General features: G+C 38.9%; 1 protein-coding gene across 1 annotated transcript in view; it reads right to left on the bottom strand.

Annotated features, from left to right (window-relative positions):
- Positions 1–20,801, bottom strand: part of GNA12 (G protein subunit alpha 12) — a 41,371-nt gene that overhangs the window by 11,866 nt on the left and 8,704 nt on the right. Inside the window, exon 2 of the mRNA XM_080382449.1 lies at positions 16,026–16,241. Coding sequence (XP_080238575.1) covers positions 16,026–16,241 — 216 coding nt within the window. The remainder of the gene's footprint in view (positions 1–16,025; positions 16,242–20,801) is intronic.

The following is a 20,801-nucleotide window of genomic DNA, read 5'->3' as shown; positions in this document are numbered from 1 at the left end:
CTCTTCTTTGTGACAGCTGATGAATGAAGTATTATTTCACAAGGAGATAAGCAAGTCTGTGCTTGTTAGGAATTCACTCAGAAGGATGCTGAAGTAACCTAAATTGTCCTGAAATGCTGATGCCTGTTCTACACCATAATTCTGTTCTACAGATATTCCACATCCTGTCTGGGCACTAAAATTTATTGACTCAAGACAAACATTTTTCATTCAGTCACCAGCTTCAAGGCAGAGACTAACCACTTCTCTGTGTTTAAGCCATACAGAATTCTAACTATCAAATCTCTCTAGTGTTATTTAACTTCCTCCTTAACAACAGACTGAGCTACTGGCTCCCATCCAGCAACTCCAGTGCTTATCCAAGTTGCTGCTATCTGCACCCTACAAACATACCAACTACAAAAAAGTATCATTTAGTTCTAAGCTTCTTCTAAAAACTACCTCTTCTTTCTACTGCCCAGTCACGCAGAGTAGGTATCAGATGTTAAAGTTTGAAAATATTTTAAAAATTCATGATTTCTAAGCTCAGTATAAACAGGCAATGCAAAAACCTTTTGTCCAAGTCAGGATGGCTTTCTATAAACTTATCCTACATGACACACCAGCCAAACTGTATGCTTTACAGCACACAGATAAAAATATAAGTGATAAATATTTATTTAATTTTTCCTAAAAGGTCTAGGCTAATCTGAGCTCCCACATCAGTGATAAAATTTGTGGATCCCCATGACAGAATGAAATACTAGCCTTACAGCTAAGAAACTCTCTTAACAGGAGTAGAGTTCTTGTGGTAAAGGGCAACGGCTACATGTGATAGCTTTTCCCAGCAATTAAATATAGCAACACATTCCCAAAGAAAGAAAGAAAAAAAAAAAAAAAAAAAAAAGGAAAGTTGCAAGGAAAAAGAAAAGTTACATTTTTTCCCTGAAATTCTAGGTGTTTCTACATCAACAGGATGTAGATGAGAAATGACTTGATGCTATGTTAACAAGTCGGTCCATTTGTCTCAAATATGTACACTAGCAACAGTGCCTCAAGGAGGAAAGGAATTTTCTGTTCATAGACTAAGGCAGGCTCATCCCACACTGTAAGCTTCAAGAAACATTAACAAGAATTTCTGCTGTTTTGATTTTACTCCTACTTACTCTGTCTTCATCACTGCTATTCTTGCTTCACAGATTTGCAGTAACTGGAAGAAAAGCAAGTGCAAACAGCAGAGAAAACAGTACTGGCCACAAACAAAACAAAGATGCACAGTGCAATACAAAAGGGTTAAATTATAGCTTTTGCTTAAAAAAACTAATAAAAATCCTTAACCAGATAGACTTCCACATTAGCTACAGTGATTTAGCATTTCCTAGCCCTCACTGACTAGCAGCTAGCAAGATTCAGGTAGATGCAAGGAGATATATACTCAACTCATGTGGAAGAATCAATAAAAAAAGTCTGATTACTGTATCCAACATCAGCAGTGTGCCCAGCTCACACACCCATCCTGACACGAGTCGACGACAGACCTAGTCATAAGCATCCCATGAAAGGATTCCTTCCTGTTTCCCTGCCAACTGTCTAAGCAAATACATTGTCTAAAATTGCTGCCAGAACCCTTTCATCTCAAATACCGGAGGTTCTCTGTGAAGTCGAACGAACGCGTGCCAGCTCAACTTCTCATTCCAAGCACAGTCAGCTAAAACGCAGCACAAGAGAAGGCAACTGAAAGCAGCAGTCTTGCCACTGTTAAAAGAAAGTTCCAAGCTGTAAATGGAAGGATGGATCCAAGATTCTGGCCAATTGCTAACAAATTATCCCATTTATTCTCAGTGGGCAGCTGCCATGAAAAAATGGGCACTTCGAACTAACACATCAGAATTTAGAAGCAACTGGATGTCTTTACAAGTCACCAGGACCAGTGCACAATCACTTTATTATGCGACCCTAGTCCCATGCTTTGTTTTCAGCAGCTCAGTATGCAAACCTGAAACTTGCTTTGTTTACAGAAGACATCTGCAGAACTAGAATAGACATTGACAAAAAAAAAAAAAACCAACCAAACAAACTTTACTTTATGAATCAATCTAGTCAGCAGTGCTGACTATCTGATCAAGACTGAATCACAGTGAGTTTCCCTTTCAAATCTTATCAGATCAAGGGATGGGAAACAAGTGTCTTAGATCCTGTGGGCTGAAAAAACAGCTAACACCAGACATGAGAGAATGTTGAGCTTGGACTTTTCCATGGCAGGTGGCCAGCTGGAAAGCTAAGCAACTTCAATGCATTTACAATAGGCATAACCTTGAGTAACTCACAGAACCATGCTTCCTACTCCACTTCTGCAACAAATGCTTTGGTGCAGTGTCCTAACGCTCCACTTTGTGTGGAGACATCAGCTCTGACATGTCTTACTTAAATTTCTCTATGTATGTTGCTAAAAGGTGACTATAAGAATTAGAAAGTATCATTTATCCCCCACACTTATTTAAAAAATTCTTTCAAAAAAGAATTTCTCATTTTGTCTATCTACACAACCAAGACATTTCTAGACGTGAGCAGACTATAATGATGATCTTGCAAGATTCAGAAAGCTGCTCGGTATTTGAAAGCTAGGTTTTAGGTGGAAATCACACTAAGGTGAAAAGCCAGTTAAGTCTTAAATAGCACACGAGTGCAACTAACAGTTTGATTCCTATAAAACCAAGTGTATGGGTAGTAGGGAGCAGAAAAAGAAAAAATTCAACCTTGCTTACATTAGTCTGAAGCTTTTCACCATGCCCATTACCTCAGTACTCAGCAGGCTCACTACACAGAACACAAGGCTTGCAAGTCTGAGGGACTCAAGCCAGTTTCCAGTCTGATTTTCAAAACACACTTGCCCTAGAAAAAACCCACTCCTTTTTTAATAACAGCTTGGGCTTTATTAATTCTAAGAGACTGACCAACTTTGAACTATGAAGTGTACCATTTCTGCCAGCTTTTATATTCTCAAATCAGTGGAATTTCATCATGTATACTAGCTTGCTCTCAGCACTGAGAAGCCACTCACATCTCATGTTCACCCACTTATACAGAGATTGGTATTGCCTGCTACAAAGTCTGACCTTTACATGCACCTGTAAATCCGCCGGATCACTAGTGATCGAGCTGTCTCATGTCATATGCCAAAAGCATTTATTTCATTGGTTGAGTACAGCTGCACTTGGGGTCTGTGAGAGAGGGTTTCACCCAAGAAGTGACCTCATCTCTTCTGCTTCACTGCCAGTGGCAACACCACATGCTGAGTCCAGCACATGAGTGACAATGAACCTCAAACAACCTTTGGTGATCTGAAATCAACTTCAGTTTCCACTCACAATCAAGTCAAGTTTTCTCTGTGATCTGATTTAGTCATTATCTCAAAACAATTTTTATTTATTCACATCCAGTCACAACAAATCAATTATTCCAAATATTCTCACCCCTACTGAAGGTTGTTTAAGCATGACAAGAAGGGGAAGTTCTTCCAAATTTGCACTTAAACCTTAGCACTATTGATACTTTAGCATGAAGATTTCAAGTAACCTACACTTCTTTTTATTCCTTTGCAGAATTTGTTCTCTTTCAAAACATTCAAGATTCTTTTCCTGCATTTTTCATTTCAATCCATTCTATCACACAACTCACATCGTTACTTTCACTTACAAAACCAAAATTGGAATGGATTTACCTAAGTTAAAGCTGGTTCAGGTATTGATTCACTAAAGGATCAAACATCCCCGACTGAAGACTCACAAGGTGAGATGGGATTGGTAACTGCATGAACAGTAGCAGTATTTATGTGCAACTCCATCCTATTTTCATATACACCTACAGCCAAGTCCTTTGACACAGTCCTCAATCTTTATAAAGCTATTACCTTAAAGCTCAGGCTTATTAGAAATGACTTACCACGGAGGAAAATAAGCCCACAAGTAATGCTGAAGTCTTGTATCAAATGGAAAGTTTTATTTTTAATCACCCTCATGTGCAACTGCTTTATAATTTACAAATTAAGCACTATAAGCATCTGAAAACAAATCTGAAGATGAAGTAAGTGATTTGAAATAAGTGACTTGGATTCTATTCTTAAGGCTTCATCTACAAATGTAAGTTAGTCAAGCCACAGTGGAAACCGAAGTGGGTTTAACGAACTTCTACAAGCTCTGGAGCAGACCAGCCTGTAAAAAAAAAAATTAAAAAAATATTCCTTATTAAAGCCCCACTCACATCGTACTGAGCTGCAGAGAGGGCAACAGTCCAGCCATGCGGACAGCCATCTGACCTCCTTGCAACCTAGAATGCATGTGCTGGACTGGCAGAAAGACAACAGAAAAACAGTACGTAGTAGGGTCGTTCTTCTGCCTTCTGGCCACATCTAACATCACTACTGATCCAGTACTGTACTCTGACCAAACTGAAACTAGATGGATCAAAGTCTTAAATATGCATAATTCAGAGATGGAATTAAATGGGAAAGAGTTCCATCAATAACCCACTATTTTTTCAGTTTGAGATTTTACTGAGTTTTCCAAAGTAGAATTAAGTGAGTATCAAGGAAAGCAAGTCAAAATAAGAGGCTTTGGGGGTGGGGTGGAGAGCAGACCTTCTAAGGACAAACACCAACAGTTTGTTCGGGAGTAAAGCCAAGTGAAGCACAAGTCTGCCACAGTCTGAACTGCAGGAATCTGTGTTGTATACAGAGGAGACATTTGAAAGGTGTCAGTAAATTACTTCTCAGAGAAACATGTTTTCCACTTTCTCAAACAGAAAATCTTGCATGATGTTTCCAAGAAGTTTTCCTCCCCTCCCCCAAATACTAGAGTCAATAATAGAGCAAAACAGGTTTACTCCACAGAGCTGCTTTAAGCACAGCTGCAAACTAATGAGAAGGTGCAGACCATGCTGCCTGCTGCCTTCGTAAGATAAAGCCTTCCCAGCTAGGGCAGGTTCAGGAAAAGGAGCACTAGAGTACTGAGCTAACCTTACCGTCCGCTTTGAGGAGAGAGCCTAACAGCTCTGCTCTTTCCATTAGTGTTCAATTACCAGCTGGTTGGTTTGTGGCAGTGTGGAACCTCCAGAGATTTTCTGTAACAGTATCATGTTCAGATGCATCCTTAAGTCACCTATCTATGAAAACCTCCGCTGCTGCACAGCTATCATTTCACATAAACTCAGAAGTAAAATACTGTGTTTCTTCCCTCCCTCTGCTCACCTCCTCCTCCTCTACACTCTATACCTGTGAAATGGAGCCTTCACTTTGAACAGTATGCAAACGCTTCAGTCACTCTAATAACTTGGAACACAATCATTTCAAAAACTAAACAGTATCCTCAAGGTACAGGAATCTAATTTTTGCATCAGGAAAGATTTATGGAGGTAAGGAACCATTACTTGGATGAAAAATCAGCAAGATAAATATACTGCCATCGTTCCTTGGCAAGCACTAAGTGATCACTTGCATTGCCAGCTGCTTGTTCCTTCACCAGCACCACAGCACATCACTACCTCGGCTGTGCCTACAATCAGTCATAGGGTTGCACTCTGCCTCAGATGAAATTCACAATTTACAGCAGAGCTCCCCAAAAAGCAGTTGTGCCAACATAAGCAAGACCATAATGCAAAGCAGAACTCCTTAAACCACCATTTCCTATTGCTCACCGTGATTACTCTATCACAGAACCACAGCCCAATTTAAGCTCTCTGCTTGCACAACACATTGAGCAAAACACTCAAAGTTTTAAGTCACAGCAGGCTTGTCAGGGAGACAGCAGAAGAAAAGTAAGTTAAATATGCTGACAATCTTTTCAAGAAGTCATTGCAACAGGATCAAGATTTGGATGGCTAGTAGAATACAACTTGGCCAACTGAGCAAGCTATTACCTATCCTACCTGCATTTTTCTTTTCAGCTTTCTGCCAGGTCCTGTCCTTTAAAGAACGTAGGCTCCTTAAACACAATTCACTGCCAGTGTGACAAGTTAAGAACAACTTCAAGCGTCTGTTCTCTTCAAGTATAAAAATCCAGCAGACAGGCCAGTAAGATCTCCTCATAAAAACAGACCTAGTTTTGAATGTTTTGCCTACTTGTTCATCTGTGCTTGTTACTTGTTCTTGATCATACATAGCTTACTGTAAACTAGGATATTCAGGAAAGCTTGAAAGCATTCATTACCCATTATCCTATTAAATTCAGTGGCCCCTTTGAAAAATCCAAGCCTTAGCCTCTTACTGTTACTCCTCAAGGGAGTATTTTAGAGAATTTTGAAGGACACAGAGATCACCCTTGCTCACTGTTCTAATTCTACGTGGAGAGGACAAGGTCTGGTACCTATATGAAAGCACACTGAATTACTACAGAGAACATACAAACAGAGGTGCAGAAGGCTGACTTTTAAAACTGGAACTTTCTGAAGTGCATTGTCAGCACTGCTTTTCTGAGCACAGAGTGAGCCATGTCAGGGAGATCGGCTTAACAAAACCATTCACCTCTTCTTTTGCAGTGTGGTGTGTCCCATCCCAGTCTCCCCCTGCCCCCAATTTCCTAAACCCAGCCACAGAGTCAGAAAACTGCTAATATAGCACAGAGCAAGTAGCTGGAGCCCTCTTTTCTTCTACACAGCTAAGCCAGTCCTTGTTTAATCCTGAAGTAGCACATACAGCTTTAATACACCAAAACCTTCAAAAAGCCTTATGATGGTAACACAAACATAAACAGTCTCCATTTCAGCTGTATCTTTGAGACCGAAGGGTTGAAACGAGGCTGGGAAGTGGACCCCTTCCACTAAAAACAACGTTCTTTGCTTCTTTTAAGTCAAGTAAGTATTAACATATACATTTCTGCATACTGCAGGTATTTTGTTGCAACTAGAATACAAGTTGTCCTCATGCTACCACAGTTTTACCCTATGCATATTACTTAATATATGAGCTCTCCCTTGCTTCCACCGAATTTCAGTAGGAACTCTTTTGTTAGACTCCCTTAGTCACACAAAAATACCTTTAAATGTAGTTAACTTGCTCCGATTTCTAGAATACATTCTCATCACCAGGAATCTCCATGGAGATATAGTTGGCAATTTTGAAGTCTCTTCTAATGGATTTCAATAATTCAAACTTTCTGAACATGAAGTTAAACAGTAAAATCAAAAGCTAAAGGCTGCTCACTGGGTTGGATCTGTCTCTGCTCAGAACTTCCCTGCACACTAGAAAGGGATAAAGAGATTACTCCAGTGGTTTTAGCTGCAGTTGGGCACTGGCTCAGACAGCCTGAACTGAAAGTTTCCTTCCTTGTTTCTCACAGCATGTGCCAGCATTTCTTGATGGGAATGCAAAGATTAATTACAGCTGTACTTGCTCTGAACAAATCCTTATATTCAATACAGTCCTGCAAGATTTAGAGTAGCACTAATTAGGGCTTAGAACAACAATTCTGCAAAGACAGACATACTGCGTATTTTTTCTAATTATTTTATGCATAATAAAATTAAAGCTTCTTTCCAGAAGCAGGGTGGCATTTATTCTCGAGAGTTGGGAGCCAAAAGGGCTTTTCCAGTCTAAGAACATTAGATTTTGCGTTTCAGTGCTATTGCTGAAAGGTAAAACATCAAACTATAACCGCTACCACAGGCATACAGGGAGAGAGGCAAAGATGACTACAGTATTTATTCCATAGATCTGTTGGGACACCCAGACAGTTCTCTAATGGGCTCAATTACTAAGAGGTGAAGACAAAAAAATATTTGTTCTTAATAAAATGCACATGAGTAGAAAGAAATCTTTCAACCAAAAAAATGGAAATCACTAGGCAAGATGCAAATTCTTGTAATGAATTTTCAGCATGGGAGCTGTATCTATGAAGTTGTTTCTCTCATTCACCTTAACCACACCAAAAATACAGTCAAGATTTATTGGCATCTAAGGGCCAAAAAGCAAAAGCTCCTACAGGCAGCCTTACACAGTGCCATAAAAATACAAGGCTTTTTAATCTGCCTCCAAGAACCTAAAAGTTAAAAAGTAGGACCACACAAAGCCTGAATTTCAACCTTTTGATATCCATAGACAGCAGGGTGTTAATAAGGTACATTATAGTACTGCATGTTTTACAGACTTTAAATTTGCCTGGAGTTTTTGATGTTTAAATAAAAAAAGGAAAAACTGTAGAGTGCTTGGAATTCACTACACAGACTACCAGAAGAGCCAGTAGCACAGCTCTTTTTATTCTGCATCTGTCTCAGTTCCCATATGGTAGGCATATCAATTTCTTGTTATCCACTTATTTATTATGTATGATCTGCTCATTACTTTCCAACTTATCCTCCCAATTCCACGCAGGCTACATTTCATCCAGCTGTTACATTCTGTCATAACCTAAGGCCAGTAGCAATTCATGGCAGGAATCCTTTTATTTTTCCACAAAGCATTTAGCACAGACAGCTTTAATGCTTGGTTGAGACTTCAGGTAGGTACTGTAATAAATTGCTATTCTAACACTTTTCCATTTTGCACTGTTTTGAAAAGGTCATAATTCATGACCTTTCTGGTCTTCGTTATTTCTTTCCAATAGCAGAAAGTAATAACAGCTAATAACCATTTTACCCATCACACAACTTTCTACGGATGGTTCTGCTTGAGAGAATGGCTTCTGTCATTGAGAAAATACATCATGCAAGTGGATTTTGCTAGAATTCAAAATTACGTGCAGTGTAAAATGATTTATGACCTTCAATTCTCTACACGGCTTTGAATCCAACCTACCTTAAATGCAAGTTGTTCTCACCTCTTGCTCGGTGGCACTTAAAGCAAAACTGAGATTATCAAGTGCAGGATTCCTTAGTGTAGGTGACAGACAATATGTTGTGAAGGCATCCTTAACTCTGCCTCCTGCTCCAGCTTAGTCTTGAACTTGAATCTCAGTGACTATCAAGACACACTAGTGCTGGTACAGCCAAACACCATGCTACTCAAGCAGTTCTTCTTGTGGCAGCAGGTCCATTAACATATCTCATTTAGGCATATATTTTTAGAATACTTTATGTTACCTTTCAATTTTTAATAAAACCTAAACCATAACTCAGTGAGTCTCACCTCCTTTTACAAAATGTCACTGTTGTTTTGAGAGTTCTTACTTGACACTTTGATCTGAAAAAAAGTTTTCCTATTTGGTCTTAGAGACAGGATTAGAAGCCAGGGACTCCAACTGCTAATCCTTCCTATTACAGACCAGCTACAATGCTTTGCAGCATTATATTTAAACAAGCAATTAACTTTTTCTGTACAAAGATGAGTCAAACTCCATAACTTGACCATAGACTTCTGAGGTCTTGAGATGAAGAACTAAGAATTTAAATCTTAACCTCAGGCACTTAATTACTGCAAAACTGGCATAAAACCTTGCTTAGGTATTTAACTAAAAAAGAAACAACTCCATAACTCACCCTGCTATATGAGTCCAGAGCAGGATATTATTCAAGCTGCACAGATAGTCTGCAAGTTAATGATCTTTTAAGTTAATCAGACATTTAATGTCTGATTAAGCCACTGTTTCAGAATTCTAACATAACAAAATATTATAACACACTAATAGTTATTTTTATAACAACAACCTGGCAAATGTAAGGGCAGGCAGGTCAAATAGCACTCTCATTCTTTAAGTGTAATAGCTAAATTCAAACAGGCCTATTTACCATCCACAGCTTCAAAACTAGCTTCAAAGAAAATAATCATCTAACATTGTTAGATACAGATGTACTTGACCTTTAGCACTAACACTGTGTAATTAAAAAATATGAAGACTCAGCAACAGCAAACATGTGTTTCTGGTTTGTAGTATTACTGTCAATCCATTGTTTTTAAAAAATTCTCTGGGTCAGAGTGGTATGTCCCATCCAGATCTAGAAAAGAAAAAAATCCACGCGATTTCCCCAGCAGTAATTTAGTTTCACAGGAGTTTTGCAAACTAGGAATACCCAAGCAAAGCTCAAAAGTAACTCGGCAAACAGTTGCTACCTAGCCTCAATTAGTGCATTAAATGGTAATAAGATTTCCCCTGCTGGCACTTTCCCTTGTACACCTCAACGTGGCTATTTCCCTTGTACACCTCAACAGCATTGGTCAAGTCCCAGTAGATTTCACTGATGAAATATGCAAGTTTCACAGCTCTGGGGGAAACAAAAAACCCCAAACTCATCCTTACAGAATAAGCAACATTCATAGTCCCTTGCGTAAGCTCATATTCAAACAGTAGTTTGCAAAAAGAAGAACTCATTTTTGTGTTATGGCCAGTTGTATAAGCTGGAGTCGATTTGACACTTAGTATTTCCTCAAGAGGAAGTGCACTAGCAAGTGCATGACGTCAGTACCAGGTGCAAGTACTCCTGCATTTCGGGCTGTAGCCTATATGCTGAAAGAAAAGTAAAATGCTTACAGACACATGCTTTTATGGCTAACTCTATTCTGTCCTTGCATCTTAAAGACAAAATAATCAGTTGGAAACTTTTAATAGGGATCTCTTGAATCCTTAAGTAAACATGCACTGAAGAATTCTGACAAAACAGAGCCCACTCTTGTAGCTTTCATTTAACTTGCCACTTCAGAAGTCACCTGCTTCTCATGTCAAGTCAGTACTCTGCTGTCCGACCTCTCAGTTCTTCTAGATTTGACTTCCGGAGGCAGACAAAGCCTGCCACATAACCTCCACATGCTACAGCAGCTGATATATAGCCTGACTCCTGATCATCGTACATTACTGCCATACCTAGTACTTCCATACCAAAATGAAGATATTTAAGCAACAGTTTGTCCACTCTGAATCAAGAATTGGTGCAAATTACTAGTGCCTCACCTCCATACTGCCCAAAATACACAGCTAGCTGCCTATGCAGCTTTGAAGCCATCAGCTCCTTGCATAAAGAGAGTGTAGCAACAAGCTATACTAATGCAAGGAGCAGGCTCTTCACCATGCAGCATTTCCAGAACACTATCTGTTACGGCAGGCATAATTTAACCGCTGCAATTTATTTCAAGTGTCCGCTTAGAGGAAAAGAAACACATAGTTAATTCATAGGCAAGTGACTCGTGTCCTATTACAAATATCCCCAAAACTCCCACACTTCAAAACACCTAGAGACTTGGGGAATCGATATAAAAGAAAGGGTCTTTAAAAGATTTTCCAGAGTCTTCCCACATCCAAGGCTTCAGAGGCTCTTAGTATTTGAAGTATTAATGGAAGTGTTCCATACAATTCCCTGTGCACAGATCTAAAAATAGCTATGGACACAGTAGTAATTTTTTGCCTATACTTGCAGGCCCCTTATTTCCCTCTCAGGAACCACTACTTCCCACTAATGCTGATAATATTTTTTTAAATAGGAGCTATTAAAACATTAGAAATGCTTTCAACAGTGTAGTGAACATCAATAATAATTAAAATTGAATTGATACTCCAGTGATGGATCATGAATATGTTCTTCATATTAAGAATAACTGCATTATAACAGATGACTTTTGCAGCCTCCTTGGATGTCCATACCCTTTTCTGTATCAAGAAGGGTGGGTATCTCTAAGTACAAGCCAGAAGCCACTCTGGCTGCATGTGAATAACTTCCCACAGTTGCCTTAACTGCAAATAGGCTTTGGAATTCACAGTAAATAGCCTCATCAATCCTGAAGAGATGAGAATATGATTTGTACCATAGGAGAAGTTCAGGAGTTCTTGAAATACATAGTTACAGGCTAGAAAGACTTGGTATTTTGAAGGGAAGCAGTAAGAATCATTCAAATAAAGATACTGCTTTGTCTAAGAGTAGTCAGGATAGTGATTTAAAAACAAAACTAAAAAACATTGTGCATGTTTAAAAAACCTGATAAAACAACATCAATTTTGATTTACGAATTGATGAAGCCAGATGACAGACTTCTCAATCTGCTCAGTTAGCCTAAACTCTGTAATAGAGCTAGTGTACAATACATATCTTTTCTGACCATGACAAAAGTGTAATTTTCTTGCCTGACAAGCCCTGTTTGTCCCATCTTCACCCACAACAACATGAAGCACACCAAGCTGCAAGAAGTCAAAGTACCATCTAACCTCACTTCAGTTTGATTGTTGTGGACACATTAAAACAAAAGTGAAGGTGCATTCTCCCACTACAGACCTGGGAGGAAAGGGGGGGGGGGGGAAGGGCAAAACCACCCAACAAAACAGAACCCACCTGACCAAAGCAATTCCTACATTGGCCTTAGTCTCCATGGTTTGTGACATAAAAAGAAACATCATTTACAGATGTAAAAAAGCTCGCAGATACATGCACCTGAATTACCAAATATACCCAAATCCTTGTTATTAGGCTCGAACTGAAGATGCTTCCACCCTTTCAGCAAAATCATGTTTGAAATCCCTTGGAGAGTCCTTTCTCCAAGAAGCCATTCGAAATAGAATTTGTCTCCACCTGCTGGCAACAAAGAATTAACATCCAGTTGCCCAAACTACCACAGGCAACCTCAAAAGAACAAATGTTACAGGACATTGAGACACATAAGTGCATTCCTTTCTAACATAAAGACAAAAAAATGGGGTAGGATAATGAGGGCAAGGGAAAAGAGGGGAAAATCACATACTGATTACAAAAGAATTCCTATTCTAGTAGTTAAAATTGAGGACAGAGATGTGACAATGTAACCAACATACAATGAAGCTTTTGTCCCCAAACTACTTGGCTTGCATACAAGTAACAGAGGAACTTGGGTCGGTGGGAACAGGCTGGGGCAGGGGAAGAGAGAGAGGCTGATGTTTGTGAAAAGAAAGTGAAATTGGTTAGTCTGCTTTAAGAAAGACAGTGAAGAAAAAAAGCACCCTGCTATTGTAGAATCCACCCCCTCACTTCTGAAATGCTCAAAGACCCAGACAGGGATTTACAACCAGCACTTCTAGGCCCTGAACATGAAGCAGAAAACACTCAAATGCCCAGAGGCAGCTTCCGTGGTCCCAGAGAAGCAGCTTTCAGATTGTATAGGGTTATGGTCAGAGCCATTTTCTTTCAGCAAGTTTGTTACTGCTGAGTCAATCATTAAGCTTAGCATTACAGACCATAGGAAGACACCTGTACACTGCAATTTTCAGCTCTAGTTAACCAATATTTTTTTATTTTTAAACAAAGTCACACAACTTCCTGGAGAAATATACAGAGGTCAAAAGCAGACCAATATAATCTTACATCTTAGAAGCCAAAATAATAACAATAATAAAAAAAGAGGTGGTGTTCAGTTGACTGTAAGACTAGGGTGACCAAAAAAACCCCTTGCTCAGCACTTGTGTTTATTTCAAACACTGTTGAGAAGTATTCAGAAAGATCATAGTAATGTAAAGCTTCAAAGTTTTGGTGATGATTTAAAAACTATTATAATGATTATAAATTGTATTCAAACCAAGCATATTCCATTTAATAGCTGACTGACTTAGTAAGAAAGGGAGTACTGATGCAGAGGTTTTCTTTAGCCTTAGTTAAAATCAGTTCAGAAAAGATTTATTTTCTCAGAGTCTGCTATATCTGGCTTCTATTTATTTACATTAATCTATATCCAGCAAGGGTTTAAACTAAATGAAGGTATGGGTTTATACATATCATACGCAATTATAAATAAGGCAGCTCCTTAAACTACCTGCTTTCTTTCAAGTTTCGCAGTTTTTAACTTTTTTTTTTAAAAAAAAACAACCAAGGAATTATACTGCTGCTAATCCCTATGTACTCAGAGAATCAGACTTCTGCTGAACCTAGAAACAAGGCATGGAAACTTGAACTTGTTCAGGTTAATGTGTTAATAATTTCTTTAGTGATCAATCCAGAAGTAGCATTTGTATGCTTGAGAACAATCTACTACATTTTAAAAAAACTTCTATGCAGCAAGCGCTTTTTGTTTGTAATTGAGGTACTTCGTAAACTCCTGGTAATGCAGCCTACACAGTAAAATAACAGCACCCAGGATTTTCAAGTTGTTAGTACCACAGATGCAGATGAACTGGGACCAAGTTACATAGTACTTCTGTAACACACCGCATCGCTGCACTACTGTTAACAGTTCTGGTGACTGCAGCAGTTCCAGTTGCCCCAGTAACATCTGAACAGGTTGTATGAATGCCATCCAAAAAGACGCATGACAGACATACACCATGATGCTGAAGATGACAGCATATTAATGATCACTTGCGTGCCTGTGGGCTCGGTTTTTGTGGGGCTTTTTTATTTTTTGGTATTTCCTGTTTAATCCTCAAAGCCAGAGAATGCAGAGGTAGGTCTACCAGTCTTGGAATGCTATTTATTCAAGATGGACTTCTTTTTTCCCCATTTGATGCAATTTCATTGCTAACCAGTACAGGAATGAACCTCCCACGTAATCCCAATCTGAATCTCCACCTAGAAACAAGACCAATGCTTGATCATAGCATTTCCCAGAACTAAAAAAAATTCTTAACAGGCTGTCGATGCAATTATTGCTTATTATACTGGATTCTCTTAGTAGTTGTCTCATGTTAAATTCAAGTTCCCTGTGGCCTCAGCCATCTTTTTATTCCACATTTGAACAGTGCTTAGAACAGCAAAGTCTTAGTCTGTGCCTACAGATGCTAGGAATTATGGAACAATTAACCTGTCTTCTCTCCCCCCTGCACATCACCCTCCTCACCCCCCAATCCTCAGTGCTGTTAACACAGAAACTGTTACATTTTTAGCCTAAGGAAATGAGATTTATACAACCATCCTGTGACAGTTTTACCTAGCCATTTTATTTATTCTTTAGTCATTTACCAGTTTCAAGATACTTCAGAGACAGATTTCAAAGATATGCAACAAAAAGACTCAAATAGGCATCTTAATAGTGGAGACAGATGAGCATCTACTGGCTGCAACATGAGTTTAACTAGTATTAGACACTGGGAAACCCACACAGAGGAGCAGCATGAGGAAGCAAACGCGAATTTCACTACTGAATTTCTCTAGTTTTCCTTCAGCTGTATTAAATTCCTCTGTAAGGTTCTAAGGGAGACTATACAAAGCCGTATATCAGATATATATAGATATATCATCTACCTAACTCCTCCAATTAAACACTGGTAACATATCCAGGCATGAAGAATTTTACTTTTAACTGGGTTTTTTTGAGTTTGTTTTTGTTTTTTTAAGAAAAGCTAAACGCAGTTTGGGGGCAGAACACGCAAAACAGACTTCTACCTGCAGACTTAAGCATAATTAAATGTATCTCTATGATTTTAACATATTATTAGAACAATTAGGAAATCTTCCCATGTCATTTTACAAGAACTACTAACCATGGTACTAGATTGCATGGATCAGTACCTTCTTTCACTGAACAGAGAAGAAAAAAGAGAAAGAAAAAGGAGTGGATTACGAACAGCTGTTAGAAACATATCCCATACAAGAAGTGCAGCTATTTTGGCACAAGAGCACGAAAATGTAATAACAAGAAAGCAAGGAAGATAGCACATTTTTACGCTCACTGTCATCTTTCAGTTTCTTATCCAAGTTTCACTTGCAGATGTCAGGATGAAAAGAAACAGTCAAATAGCAGCAGCCAGAATGGGTGTTGCATTCACTTCAAAAGATCAGCATGCAGGAATAGTTTGCCAGTATCAATATAGTGCAAGCTGGCAGGACTGGAAAGTTACAAATTAAGTGTGCCTTCATCAGCGACCTACTATGAACAGACCTACTGAGCTGCTAAAATATTTTTAGTTCAACCAATTCCTGCCTTTTTTGGTTCCTCTTGCTCTTCCAGTTTATCCAGTCGAGCACTTTTCCACTCCCTCTTACTGCCATGTAGTTTTTCAAGTTTGGCTCCAATTACCACTTGTTTCTGCTGCTGAAGTGCTCAGATTTACAGCATTAACAACAAACGGCTCCTATGATAGCTAAATCTTGCACGCAGCAAGCAATCTTTCAACTGAGGAGAGATTTATACAGCAGGGAACTTTTTTTCCTCCCACCATGAAGATGGATGTACTCACCAGCTGATACTCGCTCCGACGGCTGAAGGCTTCCTTGATTCCTGAATCCCTCCACAGCGCACTCAGTGCTGGTACATAGAGCTGGAAGGTGGCAGGCTCTATGGGCATTCCAGCTTTGTTTTCAAAAGCCATCAAAAACATCCCATGTTTCTCATTCTCGGTGTACTGCCAAGGGATCCCCAGTTTGTCCCGTGCATCAACCAGAACCCTGCAGCCCTAAAGAATGATTCAGATAAGAAAGTCAGTGATAAAAAGATTAAAATGTAAAAGGTAAAAGAACAAGGACTCAGAGGTACTTGAAGCTGCTTTTTTTTTTTTTTTTTGGGTGTGTGTGTATGTGTTGGTTTTTTTATATATACTATTCTGCTGAGACAGGAAAGAAACATAAACATTGTTTATTGTAACATCTCCAGCAGAAATAAGATAGAAACAGCTTGCTTGTGTAAGCAGCTTAGCCATAATATATTTCTCCAGGTGGAAAAAAATTCTTGCAGCAACAGCTAGTTGTGACAAGCACTACTACCAACAGATAATCAAAGTAAACATGAAATGTGTAAGAAAAGTATCTGAGAAATAATGTATGATCCTCATAGTTGTAGTTTTAAAAGTAACACCATGCCTGAAACCCGTATTCTTCCATCTTTTTTGTTCCCTTTGTGTTTTAGATACCAAAAAGAACATACTAGCTTTCTCAAGCATTAGGTCAGAAGAGCACTAAAAAAAAAAAAAAAATTAAAAAAATAAAATAAAAAATACTATTGAAAGAATATATTCTGGTGAAGCAAATTACATTGAGCATCCAGAACTGAGGAAACTCGGTAACTTCCAGTGCTCTACGCATCCACCAATTAGTTAAATGTTTAGGTAAAAAAGATAGCAATAACAAACCAGTAAGATCCGAAAAACATGTTGCTGTAAAGCACGATTTTGACACAATATACATGGCTGCTATACAACACAGCTATCCAACTTTATAGATTCCTTGAAAATTTGCTGTACATGAGCATCTTCCATTGAGACACTTCCATCCAGATGATTACCTCCAGCAGGAAAGCCCAGCGGCAAGAGGACTGAAGGCACTCATAGATTTCAAGCCATTAAGCTCAGTAAAGCAGGTGCTGTTTTCCATCAGCATCAGCTTACTTTTTGAACTAGCCACACATTTGCTAAGAAGTCATGACAAGTAGGTTTTGGTACTCAATATCTAGAAAAAAATCTGGAAGGAAAGTCAACTAGTTCTCAAATTTAACTCAGGATTACCGACACTGCTTAATTTCACATTTTGCAGGTTTTATGGAAACTTAATTTCACAGGCAACAAGCCAAACACATGAGATTAAGTAACTCTTAAACCTCAGTCTTGAATCTAACTATACCTATAGTAAATAATTTCAACTGGCCAATAGTTATTTCCCAAGAGTAAGTACCATTATAATTATGGATAGACCTGTTAATGGTGGCTTAGTATCTTCAAGTATCATCTAATTCACAAGTAAAATCTGCGGGACATATTAAACTACTTCTCATTGTGTTGATCTTTTAGTTTTACAGTTTAAGATAATTAATAAAAAAAAGAAAAATTGAAGTTCTGTTTCCATAGCTATTCACATGAACCTTAACATTATCGCACCATTTTTTTTTTTGCATACTTTAAGCTATCAAGACTGCACATATGTTTTCTTAACACTTGAACCTTTCACCTCTCCAGACATTTAACAGCACCACACAAGAACAGTAACTTTCTCAATGGAAATTAAGATTGGAGAGGGAAGTGAGAGGCAACTTCGTGTGAGTGGCGCAGAACAGGAACTCAAAGTGAAGCATTGCTGTTGTCACTATGCAACAGCGTTCCTGAAGTGCAGTTTCCAAAAATGTAAATATTTATGATTCTCTAGTGATTGTTACTTTCTTTTTATAAAGTAGAGAATATATCTCCACAATACCATGACAAGACTAAAATTAAATATATCTGTACAAACTGCTGCTTTTAATTCCAGACATAACTATTTAGTAACTGTCACATAGACCAAAAGCCAACTGTAATTCCTAGTTACAGAGTTTATCCCTTTATTAACAGAAGTCTTTAGATCTGCATTATTTGAACAGTGTTAACAAATGTAAGCATGGAGAAAAAAAACCACTTACAAGGTTCTGCCTCTGAACTGCAGATGCCCGCATGACGTCTCAAAACCTCAGGCCCTTTTGCAAACCCATCACTTGCACAAAACACCATCCTGGCCACCATTCAAAGCCAGTGTCAGCTCCCCCCTACCCCCAGATGAGAACTTTGGAGATTTCTCCAAAGCACTGTGGTAACCCAGACCAGTGGGACACTGCTATTTCTAGGCATTTAGCACCAGGTTTGTTTCTGTTCAGTGAGACAAAGTGTTTATGAACAGAAATGGTTAAGCAGTGCTGTATGTCAGAGGTTGATCACCATCTTCCCACACCGACTGACAGAGCTCCCAGCCCACAGAGGCCAGCTCTGACCTTTCACCTGCTTGGGCTCCAGCTCCCTGCAACCATCTCCCCCAGCTGCTCAGCTTGGCTTTTCTACCTTACAGCTTTCGGACTGATTTAACTCTTACCCATCTCACAGCTATCGCAGTCCCTTCAGGGCATCTCAAAGGAACGACCATAAAATCACACAATTCCAGTTCAGAGACAGCGGCACCGGGACCTCAGCCTCGGTGCCTTTCCCCGCACTGTTGCTCTGCCTTTTCCTGCTGCCAGTGAAGATACGGAAGATCCTGAGAGACAGTTCTTAAGGAAAGTTTCATCAATTGTTCGGAGAAACCCACAGAACAGAGTTTCAATCAAGGGTGCAGAGACTGCTCCAGTCCCAGAATAGTCACTTATATGCTGGCTGCTGCTCCTTGGAAATGAGAGTTTGAATCTCCCTGGGGCAAGACAGGGAACCAAACTCTGGCCTCACAGACCCTATGTGAGTGCATTAACTACCGCAGGCTCATGGGCAGCTTGTAGCATCAGCACCTTCCTCTGACCGTGTAAGAAACGGAAATGGTTGCCACCAAATCACATACAGAGCTTGATCTGGGACTGAGTGGCAGGTTCCAATGTAGAGACCAGTGGTGCTAGCACTGACAGAACAGGCGTCTATAGACACACACAGAAGGTCAATTTTAAACACTGAATGAAGAACATAAAAAATAAGAAAGGGGTTAGCAAGAATGCTGTCCTAAACAGACCCACAGGAACACACCTCTCAGAATCTGTAGAACACACCAGATTTGCGATATACATGAGGAGTAAAAGCAAAACAGCTAGCATTTCTTCCACCCAAGTCTTAGCAGTTAAAAGTTTTTGTGACTCAGCAAGATGTCCAGTAAAGTGAATCTAAACTTAACATTTCTCCATCTCTGCCAAACAGTTCCATAAATGCTACAAGCAGATGTCAGAAAGATGAGGATAAGCAGAGAACTTGCCAAATTTAGATCCCATGTTTTGCTATTCTCGCATTTCAGAGTTACTGGTTACACAATTTTTTGCAGCCACAACAAATATTTGATAATCCTTGCCCAATTAACCTGCAGAACAAATTACCACAGGAAAGGTCTTCTCTTTCCAGAAAGACATTCAGAACACTTTCCATACCTCTTTGCTCCAAAAAGACCATCATGTGAGACAGCCAGAGTCACTTTTATCTATCTATATAGTTAAATCTGCTTGAAAATTTATACATACTGTTGAAGCCCTGAAGTAAATATTTCATTTAGAAGGTTAAATTTAATTAAAATTCCTAGAATTTCCATTTATTATAGAATGAATAGTTCAATATATTTAATAAAGCACATTTATCAAAACTGAACTTGGATACAGACACCACTGCTACCAATAAGAAAAAAAACAGCAAACAAGTCTTATTACAGGTACAACAGTCCCTCCCAAGCACTATGAAGTTAACACCACACTTTCAATTGTGGTGCTCATTTCACAGGAAACCTTCCCAACAGTGATATGACAGCTTTTCTACTACCATAAAAAAAAAAAAAAGAGTCAATTCACTCTTTCATTCAGAAGACTGAATACTGTCAATTACCATTCTGCTTTCAAATTTGGCATATACCAAAAAAACCTGTGACAACAACTTTTGATATGAACTGTTCAGAAATTTATTTCAACAGATCTAAATCTTTTGTGCTGCAAGCAAAGCAGTACCCAGAATAAGTGAAGATGAAAAGAATTAAATTCCACAGATAACAGTAGTGTCAGGCATTAGAAGATGGCAAAACAGCAGCATACTGGAAGCACCAGTCAGGGAGGAAAAAATAGGAAGTTCTCTGTTCCATTCCTTTCCTAATAATTTTTAACATAATCAAGTCACTGTATAAAACCCCAGCATGCACAAAACCTGAATGGAAATAGGGTAGAACAAAAAAAGGCATTACAAGTGTGTCACGTGTGATCTAACTCATGAAAGACCATAGGTCACACAGAAGAAAACACTATATGGATCTAGAAGTCCACAGTTTTGAAATAAAGTAACTAAGGAACGATATACCCAAAATATGCAAAACTACAAACCACTTGCAGAAAGCGAGTAGACAAAAGACTATTCTTTCCTTGCCCCTTGCTACGTAAGTACAAGTGGTATAGCAGCACAGTTATTAAACAGAAGATGAAACTAAAAGAAGGGGTTTTCCTATACACCCCCAGTCAGACAAACTCATTTACGTCAGATGTTGGCCAAAAGTATAGAGCATGGACTCAAAAAGCAACTAAGACAAATTGGTGGAAGAGAGGTTCAGAGGACTAT

This window comes from Falco punctatus, assembly GCF_963210335.1.
Source record: "Falco punctatus genome assembly, chromosome: 4".
NCBI classification, from domain to species: Eukaryota; Metazoa; Chordata; class Aves; order Falconiformes; family Falconidae; genus Falco; species Falco punctatus.
This window is presented reverse-complemented; position numbering and strand designations above follow the sequence as displayed.